At 38.5% G+C, this 22,335-nt stretch overlaps 1 protein-coding gene across 5 annotated transcripts; it reads left to right on the plus strand.

The window, feature by feature from the left end:
* The first annotated feature begins 3,676 nt into the window (after positions 1-3,676).
* Positions 3,677-21,799, plus strand: LOC108237638 (C4b-binding protein alpha chain-like). Of its 5 annotated transcripts, none has more exons than XM_017419211.3 (14): positions 3,678-3,771; positions 4,534-4,632; positions 4,752-4,940; positions 5,929-6,031; positions 7,343-7,416; positions 7,497-7,676; positions 7,781-7,960; positions 9,057-9,236; positions 9,343-9,522; positions 10,447-10,626; positions 12,222-12,266; positions 13,211-13,265; positions 19,554-19,614; positions 20,741-21,799. In XM_017419211.3, exons 2-14 carry the CDS (start codon positions 4,575-4,577, stop codon positions 20,741-20,743), a joined length of 1,488 nt encoding a protein of 495 aa, XP_017274700.1. In that variant the 5' UTR covers positions 3,678-3,771; positions 4,534-4,574; the 3' UTR covers positions 20,744-21,799. The 5 variants fall into 5 exon arrangements, with proteins under 5 accessions (XP_017274698.1, XP_017274700.1, XP_017274697.1 ...); XM_017419210.3 differs by having other exon boundaries at positions 3,681-3,771; positions 13,208-13,265; XM_017419209.3 differs by lacking the exon at positions 19,554-19,614 and having other exon boundaries at positions 3,677-3,771.
* The last annotated feature ends 536 nt before the right edge of the window (positions 21,800-22,335 follow it).

Below are 22,335 nucleotides of genomic sequence, written 5' to 3' on the forward strand. Positions count from 1 at the left end.
TATCAATTTAAACTAAAGGCTTGATCAATGGAACTCTGATTTTTATGCTTATTTCAGTTGCTTTCATACAAAAATAATAAAAGAACATGATGGACAATGTGTTGCTATCAAGTCAGAATGGTTTTATTTTTTACTCTCCCTTCCTTTTGTGTTTTTAGCATGTGTGGGTTTAAAGTCGGAAACCTTTTTGCTTTTGTAGAGCAACTTTAAGCAGTGTTTTAGTTTTGTCACGACAAAGCTCCTGAGATACTACATTTAGGAAAATATATATACTAGAAGAAAGTGAGTTCATTTAGTAAGGGATTTAGAGCTTTAACCAAAGTTTATGTCGAACATATCAGGTTTACAAAGTAGTCAAAGGTGAGCAACTCGGTGACAGACAGACTCAGGAGACGGAGAATAAGGTAAGTGATTTTATTCAACAGTGAGGGGAGGGGAGGGGATCCGGATCTGCAAAGGAGGATCGAAGGTGAGTATATTGTTTTCCAGTGGGAATGTTGCAGACAGAATGTAGACAGGGAGTAGGTCTTACAGATAAGTGAGGAGGACTGAACTCAGAGGAAAAGGTCTGGGTTCCAGGGGTTAGGTATTTTCCGGTGGATGAAGCTCAGGAAAGTGGGTTCCAGGATTGGTCGGAGGCAGACAGGCGTTGATGCGGATCGGAACAGGTAAGTGGCTCTTGGGTAAGCTCATCAGCAAGTGTCTCAAGGAAGATCGTCAGCAGGAAGCTCCAGAGGCATGAACTCTGAACATATACTGGTGTGGATTCTCAGTCATCCAGGCCATGGTAAATTCAAAAAAGGTTAGAAAAACAAAAACAACTGGACTTCTATTCTGTAGTTCAAGACGTTTCGCTTCTCATCCGAGGAGCTTTCTCAATTCAGAAATAGAGAATGTGGAGTTGAACTTTTAAAGCCGTGATGCGATGTAAGCTGGATTGCTCTCAAATTGTTCTCGCTCTCCTAACAATAGACGCTAATTAGGGTCCTTCTTTGTCTGACTCACTGATGGGCCCCTCTGGTCACATGAGTGCAGGTGTTGATTGGAGTGAAACCAACTGGGTATCAGGCCTAAAGCTGCATTATATATTTTTGAAAGCTGGAATCTGAGACCTCCCTCTTTGCATCTCGCTACTCTCTCCACAACCTTTTGTGTCAAATTTATAAAATCTCTTTCCATGTAAAGCCAGTCATGATGCTGCTACTTTCTTTGTACTGACTGTATATTTGCTGCTATTCCTGACCACACTATACATCAGCAATATACTCCAACAACTCTACCAGGTATGCCCATGACTGCGCCACTCTCCATGCCCCACCCTGGTATGACTCTTTCAGGCTATGCCAGGATGACACAATACACCAGAATATTACGTTACATTATTATTAACTGGTATCACATCTGTGCAAGGTTGGGTGATATGGGAGGTTTTTGGGCCTCCACCATCCACATCTACCCTTCCTACTTCCATGTCAAGCAGGCCTGATCTTTATCAGAACAAGTGCTTCTTGCTTTGCCTCCTAAAGGTGAGCGCAGCTGAGCATGACACAGTTAATTAGCACTTGGTTTGGTCTTTGCTGCTGCATGGTGAGAATGTGGCTCCATTCTATTGATTTTAGTGAGAGTGGCAGCAGGAAGCCATGTACTTAATGTCTTAATGTCCACAAGAGTGTTGTAATAATTCATTTGGTGCTCTTCCAGTGACGTGGGAATGTGACAGAGTCATAGATTTGGCATTAGGACAGTGTGGTCAGTCCTATTTCATATTATCTATGACCAAACCATGCTTGGGCCTCTTTTCATGGATACTGAGGTAACTGGTCTGCATCTGTGTTCAGGCCATGAGGCCTGAGCTCTCATTTTGAGAGACACTGTCTTCAGCCACAACGCCTTCTTAGGAAGTGAATCGTGGGCTCTTACGCTCACGTTGTCGAAAATGTGCAAACGTGGACAGTTAGCTGTTGCTTGTCTGAAGACCCTAGTTTATCCCCATAAATGGAATTGAATGTATTGTTCAGGTCCGTCCCAGTGGGACGTAGGTGTCTTTTTACTCTTACTGGGTGTGGTAAAGGTTTATAAAAACAAGCAGCCCCAGAGAAACGGGGGATCTTCACAAGATTGGGCCAGAAGTCCTGTTTGGCACAGACTCTGTTATTTTGAATAAACTCTCACTGTTCAAGAATAACTTATGTCTGTCGAGTCATTTCTGTGATCAATCAAGTCGCCGCTGAGGACCCAGAAGAACGTCCACCGCTGTGAAGACACTTCAATACTCTCCACCCTGGACCCTGATAAGCCAACTTTATGGGTTAAAGCACATATCGTCTTGAGTGGTTCATATATAAACTATAAAGACGGACTCATATTTGTGGGATTTTTAGTAATTTAGTTGCTTATACTTGAATGTTATTTGCTGTAGTTGTATACAATTCAGTTTGTCATTTGCAAAATGTGGCTTTTTCAACTTAAGATATTGTTTACCACACACACACACACCCATATATATATATATATATATATCCATGGCCGCTCATCATGACTACTGGCCGCTATAAGGGAACTGGCCCAGTAGGTTATGTGTTAACATTTCTATGGGTACCTTCACACAAGGGGTCAAAGGAACCGTAGTACCAGATAGAGCAAAAAAGGCAACATTGAGTATGTTAACTTTGCAGTATACACTGGAAAATCAAAAGCAAGTGTCATTAAACAAAAAACTGAAGGAAAAATGGCAGAAAGAATGGAAAGAAGAAAGCAAACTTCCCATTCCACCGAAAGCAAAAGAAATTCACTTTAAGCTTATTTAAGCTGCTGATTTTCTTTTTAACCGTTTTGGGTTTGAATGTACAAATTGTTCATTTTGTAAGGAACATGTTGAAACTACTGACCATATATTGTATGAATGTATATATACTGCCGCCTTTTGGGAAGATTTACATCACTGGTTGTCTAAACATTTGCAAGTTCCAGACTTAAAAATAGAAAATATCATATTTGGCTTTTTGACTGATGTCTCTGTAAATAATCTAACAATAAATTCCATTGATATTCTCGGAAAGTTTTTTATACACAAGAACAGATTCCTTAAATCTAAACCAAATTTTGTTGCCTTCCACAAAGAACTGTGCCTTTTCTTTTCATCACTGAAACATATGAAGAAAAGAAATGAAGTAAAACTCTTCTTGTTGGTAAAAGAACTCAACCTCATGGAAAACCCCTAGCACTTTACATTAAAAGAACTGAGTAAACATGTTTACTTTCAATTTATTTATTTATTTTATGTATGATTATTTTATCTTATTTTTCTTAAAATCTTTATCATTTATTATTCATTTCAGTTACTTGTTTATATGTGCATTGATTTTGTACTGTTCAGAATTTATGAATAAAGTTTTGGGAAAAAAAATCTCTCTCTATGGCACTGGTTTATACGTCATTAGCCTCCACCCACTTCCGAGAAGCTTTGTGACCCAGTGATGCCAGATACACGGTGACTTTGCGATAGTTTTACGGTCTACACGACATACAGTAAATAGTTTTTAAAAAGCCATAATATACGACAATGTTTGGTATTTTCATGAAAAAACAAAAAATAAAACAAACAAACAAAAAAAAAAAGCCAAACATACGATAGTTTTGGTCAAAATACGATAGTTTAAAAGCGATAGTGTGATGTTTCGTCATTTCCTATCTGGCAACCGTGGCGTGGCTGCAGTTCAGGAAGCAACTCCAGCGACCATTATTGTTCTTCGCGTTTGGTCAAAGGGAGTGGTAAGCCTGACTTCTCTAACTAATCTCTCCACTAGGTTTAACCGACTAAAGGACGAAGAAAGCGGATTATTGAGTGTGTGTTGGTAAAGTTTGTTAGTGTCGCGTTAGCTAGTTTCCAGCTGGTTAGCCGATTCTGGTGTGTTTTTTTTTTTTTTCCAATTTCAATGTTTATTGGTAGTTTACTAGATTTAGACTTTCTGGTGAATATTTTGAATTTGATCTCTCATCCACAGAGGACGTTTTTAGAATTTCGGCTTAGATTATTTCGAAATTAAAACTAATTCAGGGTCTCCATGAATTGTTTTTGTCTGTGAGTCTTCATCGCCCACAACATGACGGACAGAATATCAAGCGATTCAAAGCAACTTGTGTTGCTGCTGTTTTTACTGTTGTTGCTGTTGTTTTTGTTGTTTTGTGTGTTGTTGTTCGTCTGATTTGCCTGGGGTCCCAGTGGGAAACTATTGTGGCATTTAAGCACTGATGGGATTAGCGAGACGCCCTGCGTTACGTGATCTGGCTAATTCAGAGTTTTTACAGATAGTTGTTTGTTTTAAAAATCTGTTTGTGAAATAAAGTTAAGCGCCTGAAGATTAACTATTGTTTTTTATATATTACAAAGCGTACTTATATTTAAAGTAGCACCAAGTGAGTTTGCTTTAAAAGCTTGTTAGGTTATTGATCTTCAGTGGCAAACCTTGAGTTGAATCAAATCTCATTTAAATTCTTGATTTTCATTTCAACATTAGCTTTTTGTATTTCCAGAAAACACTTGTTGTGATCAGATTACTGTGTCAGATCCTGGCATGGGTGTCTCTGCCCTCATTCTGCTGAGCTGTCTTGGCTTTGCCATTCAAGCTCAAGGTGAGTTCAACCAAGGCCACGGAGCATGCATAACCTGCCTGTCAATACAGTTTCTTCAGTCCTCCTTCACATACATTTTCATTTCTCTGCTTCTTTCTTAATTCATTTTCTTTTCTTAGCTCAAAACTGTTCTAAACCTGTCGGAGGCCCCAACATGCATTTGAAGGTCGATGCCATTCTGCAAGATACATTTGTAGATGGCTCCAAAGTTTCTTTTGGCTGTGCTGTGGGCTACACATCTGCAGGAGGGTCTCCGACCATCACCTGTACTGCTGGGAGTTGGAGTGATCTGCGGCTGGTTTGTGAAAGTAAATTTTACCACTTAATTAATGATGTAGTTCAGTTTTCCAATAAACAGTAATGCTGTTGTTTGTCTGACATTTTGAAACGGTTCTGTTCATAAAATTCCTACATTTTTGCAGCCCCAATTCCAAAAAAGTTTGCATTTAAAACAGGTTTGATTCTGTTCTGGACATCACTGCACAGACTCAGGAACACTTTCACAGATCACTGACTGTAAACACAGTTCACCTTTTCATCAACAAAATTATGGTTAAAGCTCTATCAGGCAAAGAAGAAGCCAGATGTAAACACCATCCAGAAATGTTGCCGTCTTCTATGAACCAAAGCTCATTTAAAACGGATTGAGGCAAAATGGAAAACTGTTCCGTGGCAAACAAATCCAAATTTGAAATTCCTTTTGGAAACCACAGATGCCATGTCCTCTGTACTAAAGAGGAGAGGGACCATCTTATATCAACACACAGTTCTAAACCCTGCCTCTCTAATGGTATGGGGGTGCATTAGTGCCTGGAAAGGAACAATCAGTGCACAATCAAGTATATACAGGTTTTAGAACACCATATGCTCCAATCCAGTTGTATATACAAATCTTTGCACAGACATGTAGATATGAAGAAATATTTACTGTTATCTGTCTCAAATGACGCTCATACAGGGTCTTTGTTTTGATTGACTTTGCACAACTCAGTTGCCTTTTTTGCATCATTTGATTATCTTATGGTGAGCTTCTTTAAAGATCTTAAATAGATGTTAATGTTTTTTTTTTGTTTTTTTTTATCCAGACTTTTAAGACTATTATTACCTCTTCTTCAGTGACAATAAGATTATTATTTGTTTATCCTAAATTCAAACCCTAAAGTAAATAATCTTACAGCTATAGGTGACACTAAATGTAACTGACTATCCTATGACCATTTAATATTCTAATTATAAAAATATGTGTCCAGTAATTTATAAAAGGTGACTTTAACAGGCTGAGTTTTCTCGTTCCAGGGAAAAGCTGTGGTGCTCTTGAAGAAATAAGTAATGGAAATATTGAATACCCCAACGGAGACACTCTGTTTGGAGATAAAGCTGTGGTCACTTGTAATGCAGGGTCAGTAAAAAGTGATATTTTATGTGCAGAAAAATAATTTTAAGATGTTTGTTATTCAGTGTTCACAATCAACAAATTATTATCCACAGACAACTATCCAAATATCTTGTCTTAGTTTTCATTGCTTTTCTATCAAGGAGACAGAGTTTCTTGTAATCTTTTAATATTTCTTTATCCTTTCTGAAGGTCTTTCAACATTTTTCTTTGGGCTTTGGTTGTTTTTATTTCATTTTCAGTCCTTATTTGAACATTTTCAGATTTTTTTTTTGTTTAAGCCACTAAATGCTTACCTATGAATCATTTAAAGGTAACCAGGCTCCTAAAGTCAAGAGAGGAGCCAGTGCTGTGTTGACACATAACAATTTATTGAAGAAGCAGTTTTGAGTTGAGGAAAAATAAATGGACTTTAAATGGTCAAAGTAGCACCAGATCAGAAACAGAAATGTGGTAGACCGATTCCAAGACCTGTGAAAGGATCTCCTTTGCTCTGAAAACACCTAATGACTGCAGGGTGCTAAAGTCCTGATCCCAAATCATCACAGTTTCACCACCGTGTTTCTCAGTTTGTATAGATTGTCTTTAAATGCTGCACTGTTCTTTATAATAGAAAAAAACACCCCATTAGTTTCATTTGTCGAAGACTTTGTTAATTACATTTCTGTTCAGATTCACTTGCGCAAATGTAAGCTGTGCTTTTTTTAAAAAAAAATTGGTTACCTTTTCCCTGATCATCGTTCCTAACAAGCTGCATATAAACCATCTTAAAGGTTCTCTGAAACGTTTTTCTGTAATTAACTGAGCGCTGTACAGCCCCGAAGGTTGGCACCTTTGTGTTATTTTACCGTTATGAATCTTTCTCGCTGTAGAACGTTGGACTTTTTATTTGCTCGTCAGAAGACGGGTGGTATTATGGTATGGCGCTGTCCGTCTGTGGACCATTTCTTGTCTGAGGTCTATTTCTGCACCTGTGTAATACAGTAGTAGTTCTTGTGGAGGCAGCGCTCTAACACTTCTTCATTCTCTATTACTTTGTTTTAAAAAAAAACAAAACAACAAAACTAAAAAAAAAAAAGCTGGGACCGTTATCTCATTTGTTGATTTTTCTAAAAATGTATTTATATCATTTTAGGATTTGAAGAGAAATAGATTAAATTTCTTACATCTTAATGTGTAAAACCTTAGAAATGACAGGTTGGACATACTTTTTTCTGTGTAATGAAAGTCGCTGTTCATCTGAGCTTGTCTGCCTTTTAGTGTTATGTGAAATACCAAGTTAAACTTGTTTCTGTCTTTTTAACCCTCGCTGATTAGGTACATATTAGTTGGTAACAAAGAAATCAGATGCGGAAGCCAAGGATGGATGGACAGGCTACCTGTGTGTGAAGGTTGGTGATCAGCATGTATTCACTCGCTTTGTTTGAAATTCAGTTCTGTGAAATCTGATTGGTTGTATTTTGTTTCGCAGTGATGAAATGTAGTACACCTGGAGCAATTGAAAATGGCGGTTTCTCTCCCGAGAAGGAGTTCTACAATTACCTAGATGTTGTGCGTTACTCCTGTAATCCTGGGTTCACACTCAATGGATCAAGAGAGTCTGTATGTTCTGAAAATGAAAAATTCCTCCCTGAACCTCCGAAATGTGCCTGTAAGAGTCGTAGTGCTTCAGTTTAAGCTCTCCTAATATTTGCAGTCGCAGCATTGACTTTTCGAGCTTTTCATTTTGACTTTTACTTTTTTTTTTCCTTGCAGTGGTCGAATGCAAAGATCCCGTCATCCCAAATGCCGAGTTTGTTGAGGGTTCTCGACCGCCGCATAAATTCTCAGCCACGGTGACGTACAAATGTAAACCTGGGTACAAAATGGTTGGAGAATCTACCGTAACATGTGACATAAACAGCCAGTGGTCGCCTAGAGTCCCACATTGCAGAGGTAAATCTTTAATCCAAAAAAACGTACAAATTAATAAGCCGTACACCCTCCCCCATCCAACTCAGCCACCTCAACAATCCCTACTTCAGGCCTAAAACTAAGAGCCAAAGTTAATCTTTATTTATTGTTTATTAATTTCTTTCTTTTTGTACTTCTGAGCAAAGCTGTTGTCATACTCTATAAGAAGTCACAAAGTCGGCTCTCATTCACATAGTCGTGTGAAGAAAATTTTCATTTGTTCATGTAGCAGCTTCATCCGCCGCTTCGTAACACAATGCCCTGGCTGAACCTTTTCTTACGAGTATGCACCAAGTATTGTGTGATTGGTTCGTGTGTGTTTATATGCTGAAAAGGACTTGGACTGCAATCTGCTGCTTCAGATACTCTGCTTCTTGAAACCGGTTGTTGGTTGTAGTGTGAGCAGGCGACATGGACAGTTCTGTAGAGCACTTGGCTGAGTTGGTTCGAAAGTACTCACATCTGGACCAACAGACTGAACTCACCCTGCTCGGTTCTGCGAACATGACACCTACACGCTCTCCTACTCTTCATCACCTCTCTTAACACAATAAATTCTTACATATCTTCCTCTTCCTGCTCATCAAACATGTTCACCTCCTCATCACTTGTGAACTTGTAATCGCTTATCTCTGCCAAGCTTGATGCCGCTGTGTTTACTTGTGTATGGTATCCACACCTACGTATATTTGCTTTGAGCGTGACGTGTCCTGCAGTGGGAGGAGTTTTCCCGGGAGCGTCTCGTGGACTATGGAATGTGTGTGCGAAAACGAACGTCTCATGACAACGTGACCTCGAACTGACTTCTTGACTTCTTATGGAGTGGGCCGGAGCCTTTGGTGGTCGTTTCAACCAGCCAAATAGAGTTCATGCTTTTAAGCACAGATTTCTTTCTTTCTTTATCTTCATGTCTCCTTTTAAAGGTTGAATGTAGAAAATTAGGAGCATTTGGTGTGAGCTTGTGATACAGTGATGCAATCCCCCCCATTTATTTCTTTATTTGGTCTTTGTATAAAGAAGTTTGGAAAGGCAGAGCACCAGTTTTGTAAAGACTGATTGGTTGTATTTTGTTTTGCAGAGATAAAATGTACTTCACCTGAAGCAATGGCAAATGGCACTTTCACTCCACAAAAAGAGCTCTACAGTTTAAAAGATGTTGTACGTTACTCCTGTAATCCTGGGTTCACACTCAGTGGATCGGAACAGTCTACATGTTCCCAAGACGAAAAGTTCCACCCTGAACCTCCGAAATGTGTCTGTAGGTGTCGTAGGGCTTCAGTCCGAACGTTCCTAATATTTGCAGTCGCAGCATTGACTTTTTGACCGTTCATAATTTTATCTTTAACTTGTATTTTTGCTTGAAGGGGTTGAATGCAAAGATCCCGTCATCCCGAATGCTGAGGTTGTTAAGGGTTCTGAACCGCCGTATAAATTGTCATCCGTGGTGACGTACAAATGTAAACCTGGGTACAAAATGATCGGAGAAGCTACCATAACCTGTGACATAAACAGCCAGTGGTTGCCTAGAGTCCCAGCTTGCAAAGGTAGACTCTAAATTTATAAAATTAATAAGGTTACGTGTGTTTGGCTGAATAAGACCACCCAAAGTAATATCTGTGGATTTTATTTTTCTGAAAAGACTCAAAAAGTTGCTACTTTAGTACTTTTTTAAAATTAAAAATATTCTTTTTTTTTTTAAAGAAAATTCTTTAAAGTAGTTTGAACTTTTTATTTTCTTGAATTTATCAATTTAAACTGAAGGCTTGATCAATGAAATTGTCTGTGATTTTTATGCTTATTTCAGTTGCATTCATACAAAAATAGTTAAAGAACATAATGGACAATCAAGTCAGAATGGTTTTATTTTTTACTCTCCCTTTTTTGGTGTGTTTTTAGCATGTGGGAGATTAAAGTTGGAAACCTTTTTGTTTTTGTAGAGTGACTTTTAGCAGCGTTTTAGTTTTGTCACAACAAAGCTCCTGAGATATTGGATTTAGGAAAATGTATATACTAGAAAAAAGTGAGTTTATTTAGTAAGGGATTTATAGCTGTAACTAAAGTTTATGTAGAACATTATTAGCTCATAACTTTATTCACTTTAGTAAACTGTGATAGAAAATCAAGATTTTGCTGTGAGTAGAAAAAGGTATGAAGATGAACAAAAGTGTTTTGACTTCCCACTTCTGGTGTGCAGTAAATGCAGCTTTAATTGAAGCAGAAGTTGGGTTTGAGTAAAAATTGGTTTTCTGGATAACTTAACTCTGAGTCGGCAGTGTGCCGTACCCCCTCCCCCACCCAGAAACTCAACCACCTCACCAATCCCTACTTTAGGCCTAAGACTAAGAGCCAAAGTTAATCTTTATTTGTTTAATTACTTTCTTTTCATACTTGACTTGTGAGTTACAAAAAGTTTGGAAAGGGTGCACATGAGTTTTGTAAAATATAATTGATTGTGTTTTGTTTCGCAGAGCTGAAATGTACTTCACCTGGACCAATTGAAAATGGAGTTGTCACTCCTCAGAAGGATGTCTACAGTTTCAAAGATGTTATTCGTTACTCTTGTAAAGATGAGTTTGAAATCACTGGATCAGCAGAGTCTACATGTTCCGAAGACGAAAAGTTCCACCCTGAACCTCCGAAATGTGTCGGTAGGTGTCGTAGTGCTTCAGTCCGAACGTTCCTAATATTTGCAGTCGCAGTATACTTATCGCTTTTTTTTCCCTTTCAACTCCAGCTCAAAGTGCTGCACACAAAAACAACAAATTGCAAACAACAAACTTAAAATAAAAACCAACACAAATAGGACAAAATAAATACCATTCAAACACAACCCATTCCTCAACTCTCATGCTGTATTAAAAGCCAGTGAGTATAAATGCGTCTTAAGAAAAGACGTAAAAAACACCAAGACACAAAGCCTGTCTGATCTGTGTGTGTGGTGTGTGTGTGTGTGTGTGTGTGTGTGTGTGTGTGTGTGTGTGTGTAGGTGTGTCTGTGTGTGTGGGGGGGGGGGTAGCTGGTTCCAGAGTTTAGGCGCAACAACTGAAAAGGCCCAATCACCTCTGTGGACCAACCTGAACCTCGGGACAACTAAACACAAATGATTATTAGGTCTGAGGGATCTAGAGGGCAGATAAGGCTGCAGGAGGTCAGACAGGTATACAGAAGCCTGTCCATTAAGGGCCTTATAGGTCAACCATAAAACATTAAAGTCCGTTCTAAAACGAGCAGGGAGCCAGTGAAGGGAAGCAAGCACTGGGGAGATATGTTAACGCTTTTTTGTTTGTGTTAAGAGATGAGCTGCAGCGTTCTGAACCAACTGCAGTCGTGAGAGGTCGGCCTGCCTAACACCAACATACAAAGAGTTACAATAATCCAGTTGGAGGCCAATGGAAGCGTTTATCATTCGTTCAAAGTCATTAAAAGATAGGAATGGTTTTACTTTAGATAATTCGGTATTAAACAGCTCAATTTTGGTTTAATACTTTGTTTTGAAATCCAAAAAAATATACAAAAAATACTTCAAAATACAACAGGAATGATGTGCTGTGACCCTTGGTAGCAGTACATCATATGATCTAGACCAGGGGTGTCCAACCCAGGTCCTCGATGGCCACTATTCTGCACATTTTACTTGTTTCTCTGCTCCAGCACACCTGATTTGAATCGTTGGGCGATTAACAGACTTCTGCAGAACATGAAGAGGTGATTTAGCCACTGAATCAGGTGTGTTGGAGCAGGGTTGGACACCTCTGATGTAGACAGAGTTGGCCAAAAAGTGTAAAAAGGTCCACAAACACAAAACTGAGACTTTGACTAAACGAGTGGGAGAAATAAAGCAGCCCTCTTTGGAGCTCTGTAGCTCTGACTCATGAAGACTTCTGTCAGGGAGTGACAGACACAGGAACATGGTTACCATGGGGATCCTAATGAGTCACTGGCAGTAGCTTTAACATTTCTTTTGAACAATATTGTTCCATTACACACTTCTTGTACAGTTTATACGTAAAATGTTCCCATCTTAGATTATTACGGATTTTAATTTCCGAATTCTTTTTCGACTTTATAGAAGGAAGTTCACATATGGAGTCGTTTCCTTATTGTTTTTAAAGTTTGATAACTTTCTCACTCTTCTTCAGTTTCTTCTGGGCCCCACAGAAAGTTGTCAAATAAATCTGCAATTTCACAATAATTTCAGTTCTATTCTTTCATCTGTCTGTTCTTATTTCTTGCTTTTCCACAGATAATGGGAGTGACACAAGCAGGACAACGATAATTGCTGTATTTGGTGAGTTTCAGCTTTGTTTTTCAAACGAATACAGTATTTACAATATACAGAGATAATGTAGGCTCTGAACAGAGGTCTCAGAAGGACAATGTGACTAGAATACAAAGATTAGTGTTTCTTAGAGGTCATAATGAACTTACTTGGATTAACAAAAATGTATAAACTGTTGGTTAGAAAATCGAACCAATTGATTTAGTTAGACATTAACTATTTTACTGTGTTTTTGTTGTTGTCTTCTATTTGTATTTTTAAATGATACGGTTTCTTTTTCTGAAAAGATTAAAATGATAAAACAGAATCCTAATGGGAATATTCCTGATTGCAGTAATGTAACTAATTTGGTATTACCAATGTAGTATTTTAACTTCTTAACACTGTTTTTATGTCTTTTATTTGTTCATAAGAATGCTGTTTAAACATAACCAAAGGTAATAGTGGCAGATACTTGTTCATAAGTAAATTATAGCAAAATGAAAAGATTTAAACGTCTACATTTGATAAATTACAGTAATTGGTTAATCTTTTGTTTGTTTTAGGAATTGGTGTGGTTACCAAAACTTAATCGAGACTTAATCTGGCTCTGATCTGAATGTTTTTTTTTTTAGTTTTCTTGTTAAACGGTCCCAAAAATAGTCATTCAAAAGCACTTTCATGCTTAGAAAAATAGCTGTCAGAAAGCATTTTATTATTAAGAGCCTCTAAATGTCCTTCATCCAATCCCAGCTACATTCGATCTGTTTGGAAGATATTTTGTTTGCTTTTTCGACATCTCAAGATCCAAAATGTCTTCCAGACATTTGAAGAGCAGCTCTTTTTCCAATGCTGTATACAAAAAGATGTTTTGAGAGGTTAAAGAGGTTAAATGCCAGGATGACGTCAAACTATAATGACCTCATCACTCAGTTTTTTCCAATCACATTTTTTGTCCCTTTTCATCACAGTAGTCATTTTACTTGTCATCATCATCATCGTGTTATTTTTCGTCTGGCGTAAGAAAAGGTAAATGATTGTTTTACTCGGCTACACGGACTAACCCTTAACATGGCTTAACATGGCATGTGTTCTTGGTTGTTCTTTTTAACCCCCCCTTTGCCCAGCCATTAACGATGGGAATATCTGCATTTGCTTTCTGTCTGTATTTTCTATCTGTTGCATGTTGACAGTTTGGACGGCTTCATGGCTGCTGTATTATGATATCCATGTTGGTGCATATACTGTAGAAAACACTCCTATACAGACCTGTGGGTCATGCACTCTCCCTCAAATGTCTCAATAGGGTTTGACTAAATTTCTGTGCAGTTTCAATTTATTTCACTTCATTTATATAGTACCAATTCTCAACAAGTCATCTCATACACAAAACGGCAACACATTCAAATTATTAGAGTTGATTGGATTTTATAAAAGCCAGGAAAATGAACTCATCTGTATAATAAAACACGTAGTAATTACCATTATCCACTACATTTTTAATGAACAGGTTTAGAAAAACTTATAATTTCAAACTTTAAGGTCTTAGTCACCAATTACTTCTCAATACTGTTGATTTAAAGTAAACACACTCCTGCAGTACAGGTTGCTTTTCATTGGGCTGCTGTGGGATATGTTAGCACGCCTTTTTGTGACTTTTGCAACCGTTACTAGGGGAAAAATAATCCTCTTAAATTGGCCATATTTCTTGGATTTGAGAAATTTTGTTCACTCAATTGTCACCAGTCAACTCTTAGATTGTTTATCATAATTTTGAATTCCAAATGATATCAACAACCAGTGGTAGCTCAGCATTGAGATTGCGTGTTTTATTTGGAGTATTATACAGTGACTTCAGAAAGTATTTAGACCTTCAGTTTTTTTTTCTTTTGGTCGGGTTGAGGTCAGATGCTACAGTTGTTTAAAATCTTTTTTTTTTCCCTCCTCAGTACCTTCATAATTTCAAGTAAAAACAGAATTTTGAGCAATTTTGTGAAACTTAATAAATAAAACAAATTCTGAGATGTTTCTACATCCTGACTGCAGTCCCCCTGTGGTAGTTTAAGCTGATTGAACTCGATTTGAAAAGTGAGTGAACACATCTGCTTTATAGAAAGCATCCCAGCATATCAGAGCACAAACTAACCCATGAGGTCCAAGAAACTGCCTGTAGAGCTCAGAGACAGGAATGTTCCATGGGAAAGGCTACAAAAAAACCTTCTGATGCACTGAAGGTTCCCAAGAGCAAAATGATCCCCAGAGGTTTGGCATAGCCAGGACTCTTCCAGAACTAGGTCGCCCTGCCACACTGCACAGTTGAGGGAGAAGGGCCTTAATGAGAAAGGCGACTTAAGAATCCAGTGGATTGAGATTTAGAGATCCTGTGTCGAGAGAAGTTCCAGAAGGGCAACCATAACTGCAGACCTTCACTGATCTGGGCTTTTTGGCATTGGCTCAACCAATGGTGCCCAATCAACCTGGCTGAGCTTGAAAGGATTTGCAAAGTAAAATGGTAGAAAATCCCCACTTCAGGCATGCAAGGCTTATTGTATTAAACAAAAATTGCTAAACTGTTGCCAAAGCTGCTTCAGGTCAGTACTATGTGAAAGGATTGAATATTTAAATCAATTTGCAAAATAATGTAAAACTCCATGTTCACTTTGTCATTATGTGGTACTGAGTGTAAATTAATTAATGAGGAAAAAAAAAATTAAATCAATGTGAAATCAGGCTGCAGCATAACAAATTTGCAGTGAGTGAGGTCTGAATACTTTGTGAAGCCACTGTATGTTCAGTCTCAATCATTTTACATTTGTAAATGAGAAATAGGGGTTGAAAGTGAGACATTGACTCTTAGTGCTCAAACAAGGTTTTTTTTTTTTTTTTAGTCCTATATGCTCCCTGTTGGCTATGTGATGACTAACTGGTTGTATAGGAGAGTTTTTTTTTTTTTTTCAAAATCCTCCACATAATTCTTGGTACAACACATTTTTTGCTAAAAGGATGAGTGAATTTAAATACAGTGGACTGCAAAAGTATTTGTTTCAAATGGCAATCTTTCTATTTTGTTCCATTACAGTCTAGAATTTAATGCTTTTTAATTTCATTATAAATAATTCAAGAAAAATACTTCAGATTAAGTTAAAAAAGGAAAAAAAAACCTTGGTTTGAATAATTAAGAAAAAAATTAAAGGCTTAGCATTTCCTCAAGGCTAGCATATCGTCTGTCACCTTTCATGCTACCTTGACTTTTTGCATGTTTTTGTACTTCCATTTGGGTATCTACTACTGCTTCTAGAAACAGTCCAAGTGCAAAAAAAAAAAAACAACAAAACATCCAGGCATTTTTTGACAATAAGTAAATGTTTTCTGGTGTCTGAAAATCGACCTGTTTCAAAAACCTCAGAATTGTTGCGTCACAACCCCCGTTACCTAGCAACCCCAAGCCGAGCCCAGCCCCTCACCTAGTGACACAAGTGGAGCTTCATCAATTTCATTACAACAAGATCATAGTTTTACAGCTGAACAATGTCTGCTAGAAAACGAAAATGTTTTGTTGTCGGCTGCAATATAGAACGTGTGCATGTTCTCCCAGTCACAGAGAACAGAGCTGTGTGTCTTCATTTTATTTCTGATGGCAATGTCCGTGCGATATTGCCAAAGAAAGTTGTAGTTTGAAGAGCTCACCTGTCCCAGAAACACGTCTATGTTAAAGTCATGGCAGGTTTGTCTAAGCTAAAATTAGAACTACATTATTAGAAGAAAAGAAAAGTTGGAAATAAAAAAATAAAACACATTTTTACCAGGCGGCTGTCCGGACACTTTTTGGGTTTGGACCTGCTGATTGTCGGTGTCCCGACCCGCTACCAGTCAAAAAATGTCAGTTCAGAACTGCTAAGTGCCCCTGTCCCAAAGTCAGAATACTCAGAATTTGAATTAATAACGATATAAATGTGCATCAGATCTACAGCGTTTAATCCTTCAGTGAGTTTTTATGTTTTGAGATGGGGCACTGAGTTAGGGGGGCATGGCCAACAGCAGCTTATTTGCATAATAGTGATGTAGCATTTGGAGTCCGCTTTTCTCACTTTGTTATTCATTAATTTGCACGCAGTTGAGTCTGTTTCGCTTCATAAATTTTAAGCTCAGAAAGCGAAGGAGCATACTGGAGCTCTGAGAGTCGGCCTCCGGACAGAACTGCACGCTGTTCACAGTTTCCATATATATGAAAGTGTTACACCTGCACAGCTTCTGAAGGACAAATGACACAGCCGTGCATGCTGTGGTTATTTACTGTAGCTCACAGGTTGTTTCTCTCCTCCGTGCAGCTCTGTTGTACGACGGCAGGTGGCAGATGCTGTTGGGGGAGAAAGTGAACGTTTTGTCTTCTTCCGCCACGACCGTTTTGAACAGTTCAATTTGACTAAAGGATTAGGTGTCCAACATTAATCGTAGGCTAATCTTGTAGATTTAGGCAAGTGCTTCCCGAAAGTCAATAAAGCTGTAATTTAATCAGCTGATGTCGCGTCATGTTTGTGGAGCAAAACGAACAATTTGCTTTCAGCTGATCACCTCTGTGCACAGTGGGCTGATTTAGGTCCTTTTATTTCGATGGTGAAATGAATCTGTTTTAAACAAGAAAGAAAATACAAATGTTCCAGCTGAAGAACTGAAACATAAAGGATAGTTCTGATCTATCTCAAATAGTACTTTTCCCATTAAATCAAAACTAAAGCCGTGTTGCATGAATGCTGCATAATTAATAATGTCAGGCATGCATAACTGATCCTTCATAGACATTCAAACAAACAAATTTTAGACCTGTTCCAGCTGTACTGTGAGTTTAGAGATTTCAGATTTTCAGCTCATTCTGAAATGAGCTTAAAACAGTCAGAACCGATAAATCTCAATATCTGAGAATGATTTTGTGTATTAAATATAATGAACATGTTTTGTAAAGCCCACAGACCTGTCCTAACTTGTTCAAGAAAGCATAATAGGTCCCCTTTAAACTAAAATCCCATGTTGAGAAATCATGGAATCCTAGCTAGTTTGGTTAAGTCTAGAAAATAACTTGTCATATCTCACGTGATATCTTGAGACCACACGATTGTCACAGTTGTAGCCTTTGAGGTTGATTTAGGCATGGTGGCTATCTGACTCAAAAGGTTCATCAGTTGTAGATGTGCAGCCAATGATTACTTTCTGGGACCTTCAAAATTTACGGACAGGTTCATGAGATATTTTGCTATTGTGATAAACAGACTTGATGACATACCAGTGGAAGTATGGAAATGTCTAGGAGAGATGGCAGTGAGGTTTTTGACTCAATTGTTCAATGGCATTTCGAGAGTGAGAAAATGCCTGAGGAATGGAGAAGTGTGGTGGTTCCCATCTTCGAGAACAAGGGTGATGTACAGAGTCGCAGCAACTACAGGGGAATTAAGTTGATGAGCCACATGATGAAGATCTGGGAGAGAGTTGTCGAAGCTAGACTTAGACAAGAGGTGACTATTTGTGAGCAGCAGTATGGTTTTATGCCAAGAAAGAGAACCACAGCCATCTTTGCTTCGAGGATGTCGATGGAGAAGTCCAGAGAGGGTCAGAAAGAACTTAATTTTGTTTTTGTGGATTTAGAAAAATAATACAACAGGGTGCTGAGGGAGGAGCTGTGGCTGTATGAGGAAATCTGGAGTAGCAAGAAGTATTATGAACTGGTACAGGACATGTATGAGGACAGCAGGACAGTGGTGAGGTGCTCTGTGGGAGGGACAGATAGCTTCAGTGTGGAGGTAGGAGTGCATCAAGGATCAGCTCTGAGCCTCTTCTTGTTTGCTCTGGTGATGGACAGACTAACAGATGAGGTCAGGCAGGAATCCTCGTGGACTATGATGTTTGCAGATGACATTGTGACCTGTGGTGAGAACAGGGAACGGGTAGAAGAGAACCTGGAGAGGTAGAGGTATGCACTTGAAGGATGAGGAATGAAAGTCAGTCATAGTTGTAGGTGGAACAGTGAGACTACAAGGAGCAGAGGTCACAGAGGTGCAGGACTTCAAGTACTTAGGGTTGACTGTCAAGGAAAACTAGGAGTATAGTAAAGAGGTGAAGAAGAGAGTCCAGGCAGGATGGAGAAAAGTTTCAAGAGTGATTTGTGACAAAAGGGTGGCAGCAAAGGTCAAAGGAAAGGTTTAGAGACAGTGGTGAGAGCAGCCATGTTGTATGGTTTGGAGACAGTGGGACGGACAAAAAAACAGGAGACAGAACTGGAAGTGGCAGAGCTGAAGATGTTGAGGTTCTCCTTGGGAGGGACAAGGATGGACAGGATTAGGAATGAGGTCATCAGAGGTACAGCACAGGTTGAAGGACTGGGAGATAAAGTTAGAGATGGTTTGGACATGTGCAGAGGAGGGACAGTGGGTATATTGGTAGAAGGATGTTAGAGATGCAGTTGCCAGGAGAAAGACAACAATGCAGTTAGAGAGGACATGGAGGTAGTTGGAGTGAGGACAGAGGACGCAGAAGACAAAGTTAGATGGAGGAGGATGACTCGTTGTGGTGACCCCTGAAAAGGGAACAGCCGAAAGAAAAAGAAGATAAACAGACACTTGCGAAAACATTACTGCCCACTTTTTGGTAGTGGCAATACACATATAACTAAATCATGATACATTCATATGTATTCACCCCCTTTGCCACCTGTTCTGATAGTCCTCAGGATTACCACCAGCACAACACCTCTAAGTAGTAATACTTTTGCAGCCCACTGAATGCAACACAACAATTGTTTGACAACCTTTTTTGGCCTTTATGAACTAATTTATTTGTAGGGCAACAAGGTTCTGTTAAAATGTTTAGAATTGCAAGCAAATACACGATAAATTGTTTAGAATTATGTAGTGAAAAATCCTCTCAACATTATTCATGTAACATTTGATAATCTTCAACTTTGCCACACAAGGCTTCTTGATAAACTTGAACTCATTGGAGTGTAACATACAACCATCTTTGTCCTTGACAGAACTGCTGTAAGTTAGTTTCCACTGTCAAGACTAATTTGGTTATAATTTTTTAACCAAGCAACACAAATGAGGATGTTTGTAAAATAGATGGGCAGCTGCAGGGAGAGCTGGTGTTTGTGTGTGTTGGTGGGGTGTGTTGGCAATATATAGGCTTGTGGGTGTTGAAGGAGTTTAACCTGTTAAGACCTGGGGGTACACACCTGTTGCATCAGGTCTCTGCAGGTTGAACTTTTGTCACTTCGTTTGTCTTGTCATACACAAGCAGTAATGTTGACTGGTCATTGGTGGGTTACAGAGCTCGGAAGTGCAAAACTGACAAAGAGACTGCAAAAGATGGCGAGGATTTAGCCCTCTCGGTAAGAAAAAAAAAAAGCAAGTACACTATTGTCAAATGGAAACAATATGATAAGCAAGGCTATTGTGTCTCTGTCAGCAAACTCTTTTTTTCTTTTTTTTTTTTTTTTTCTTTTAACATTCTAAAAAAAAAGGCCATCTACACACAGATCAGCCACAGCATTAAAACCAGCTGCTTAATATTATGCAGGGCCTTCTATGGCTGCCAAGGCTGCTTTAAAATATCGGAGCATTGGCGAAGCAAACCTGGGAGGTGTTCTGTACTGTATGGAATTTGAATTTCAGCATAGGATGGAGAGAGTGTTCCCTGTATTTTCAACAGGAATCCATTAGAAAATTAGAAATATGCATATGAGAGAACCGGGGCAGCTGCCTCTGTGTGTAGCTGTTGTCTGACCATCGACCTGTAAGGAAATACAAGATTAAATGTCCCTGCCTTCTCTGTGTTGGGGATTGAAGCCAGCAGGACCGGTTTATGGACGCTACCATGTTGGATTTTTGATACCCAAGTTTGTGCACTAGCAACGTGGGGCTTTAAATCCTTGCACACAGTCATGGTGAAGTTAAAACTTGTACTGGGACCATCCTGTACCCACTCCAGCTTCGACTTCGGGCTCTAATATGGTGTAATTGGCTTAAATGTCGATGTGTCTGACCATTTCCTACTCTTCAGCAGCTGAGGTAAGCGATACACGTCAGTGACGTGACCTGATTTGCCGACTCTACCCTGTAGCTCAGACTGTAGTGGTAAGGTGGCTGGAAGGGTAAATAATTGCTAAAGTAAAGAGGTTCTAGTTTGCATAGTGGAAATACCCATAAGTCATTTCCTTGCAGGATATTGCAAAACAAGAAGATAGTTGATTCTGGCTTTCGTTGCCAGTGGTTTTAACGTTGTGGCTGCTTGTTTATTTTGAAATTTTCAGCATTGTTGGGTTTTTTTCCCCTCCAAGTTTTCTCTCCCCCTCTTCTCCTAGGTTGCAACACGACCTGTTGGATTTTCTTCACAAACGTTTAGCAGATTTTGTTTTTTTTATTTCTTCTTCCCCTCACTTTTTTTTATAGGTCTACGGAAAGTTTATTACACTTTATAGAAAAGTTGTTAAATGACTTATTTTTCTTTTTCTCTAGTAAGCACAGCGGTTATGTTGGTCCAACACTGCTGGGTGTGAAAATGTCATCACAACAAGAGGAACGTCCCCCGGGCTGACCTGTAAATGTACCTGCTTTCAAAGTGCAATGTAGAAATCATGAAAACCCTGGAAATTTGCTTCACAACGACAGATTTCTACTCACTCTTCAGCAGCTCGAGTTTTATTCTCACATTATGGTTAAAGTGCACTCATATCCACTTCCTGTTTCCTGTTTGACTTTTATGATCATGATTAAACCCCACATTTGCAGTTTAATGTTTGCACTGGAGCTCAGCTCGCCCTGGTTTTGAAGGCCAGTTGTATAGATTATCTGATGTAAAAATTAAACATCTGAATGACCTTGTATACATTTAAGAAATTGAATATTAAAAATATAATTTTTCAGATTGACAGAGAAACAAAATGACTAGATGGAAAGTATCAACTTGTTCCAGAAATGTGATCATTTGTGTTCGTGTTAATGGAAAGGAAATGGTTTCAGAAGAGAGATGAGGTTCAGTAATAAACAAAACGGTGTGCCTTAAGAAAAATACCAATTTTATTTGCTTTAATCAAAAAGCCAAAGGATTTACCTTGCTTTGTGTTGTCTTTTTCATTGCATGCAGAATAACTTCTTTGTTGGTCTGAAAAGCTTCATTTGGAGCCTAAATCAGCATCATGTCAATAAATACCCATACCCCTTTTCCCTTTTTTTTGTGCTGTGCAATTTTAACAGATTAAGCTACAGGTCACATGATAAAGACCATGATTTTTTTTCCTCTCCTCAAAAACAATCAAGTTGATTTTTTTTTTCTCTCCCCTACTTTTCAGCAACATTGTAATAATTGTGAACCACTTCCTGTCCAGAAGATGAATATTTAGTATTATGTGAATATTGACTGTGGTCACATAGACAAGTATTTGAAGTTGATTAAAAAAAAAATGTTTGCACTTGCTTAGCTTCCTATTTATGAAAAAAATGTTAGTTTTATATTGTTTGGAGGAAATCAAACTATGTTTTTTGTAATCAAAATAAAAGGACTTGAAAAAAATCTTAGTTGTTTTCAGTGTACTGTTATTATAAACAGGACGAAAAAAGAAAAACAAAACCCATGTCTTTTCCCGTTTATTCTTAAACAGCAACAACATTATTTTAACGTTGTCACTCATCATATAAAACACAAACAAAAAAACTAAATTATGGGATTAGAATAGAAACCGAATTGCCAACTACAGCTGAATTTAAATGTTTTAAGTCTTAACGAAAGTTAACTTAATCTGGGGTGTTTTGTCGAACCCACCCTTGGCTCACTTCCGGTCCCTTTATCCCAAAGGATGGAGAACTCAGACAATTTACCCTTTAAAGGATGACACTACAAAAGAACTAGAGTTTAACTATTTATTCTTAATAAGGCAGGAAGTTATTACAAGGTCAGCGCTGGGACTTCCTAATCGTGATATCAGTAATCGTACCATGTCGCCAAAAACTGGCTTTAACTGGGTCAAGCAAGTGATTCTGTGGGTGTAATGCTATCTTTACGTGTAAGCATGCAGCAGCCATCAGTAAATTGCTCATGATATGGGAGGCCTTGA

Source organism: Kryptolebias marmoratus, linkage group LG8, assembly GCF_001649575.2.
Source record: "Kryptolebias marmoratus isolate JLee-2015 linkage group LG8, ASM164957v2, whole genome shotgun sequence".
NCBI lineage: Eukaryota > Metazoa > Chordata > Actinopteri > Cyprinodontiformes > Rivulidae > Kryptolebias > Kryptolebias marmoratus.

Excerpts from the sequence above, each read along its gene's own strand:
- LOC108237638 (XM_017419208.3), top strand. The coding sequence starts at position 4,575 with ATGGGTGTCTCTGCCCTCATTCTGCTGAGCTGTCTTGGCTTTGCCATT. Across the intron at positions 4,941-5,928 it reads TCTGCGGCTGGTTTGTGAAA|GGAAAAGCTGTGGTGCTCTT; the intron begins GTAAATTTTACC and ends TTCTCGTTCCAG. Across the intron at positions 7,961-9,056 it reads TAGAGTCCCACATTGCAGAG|AGATAAAATGTACTTCACCT; the intron begins GTAAATCTTTAA and ends TTTGTTTTGCAG.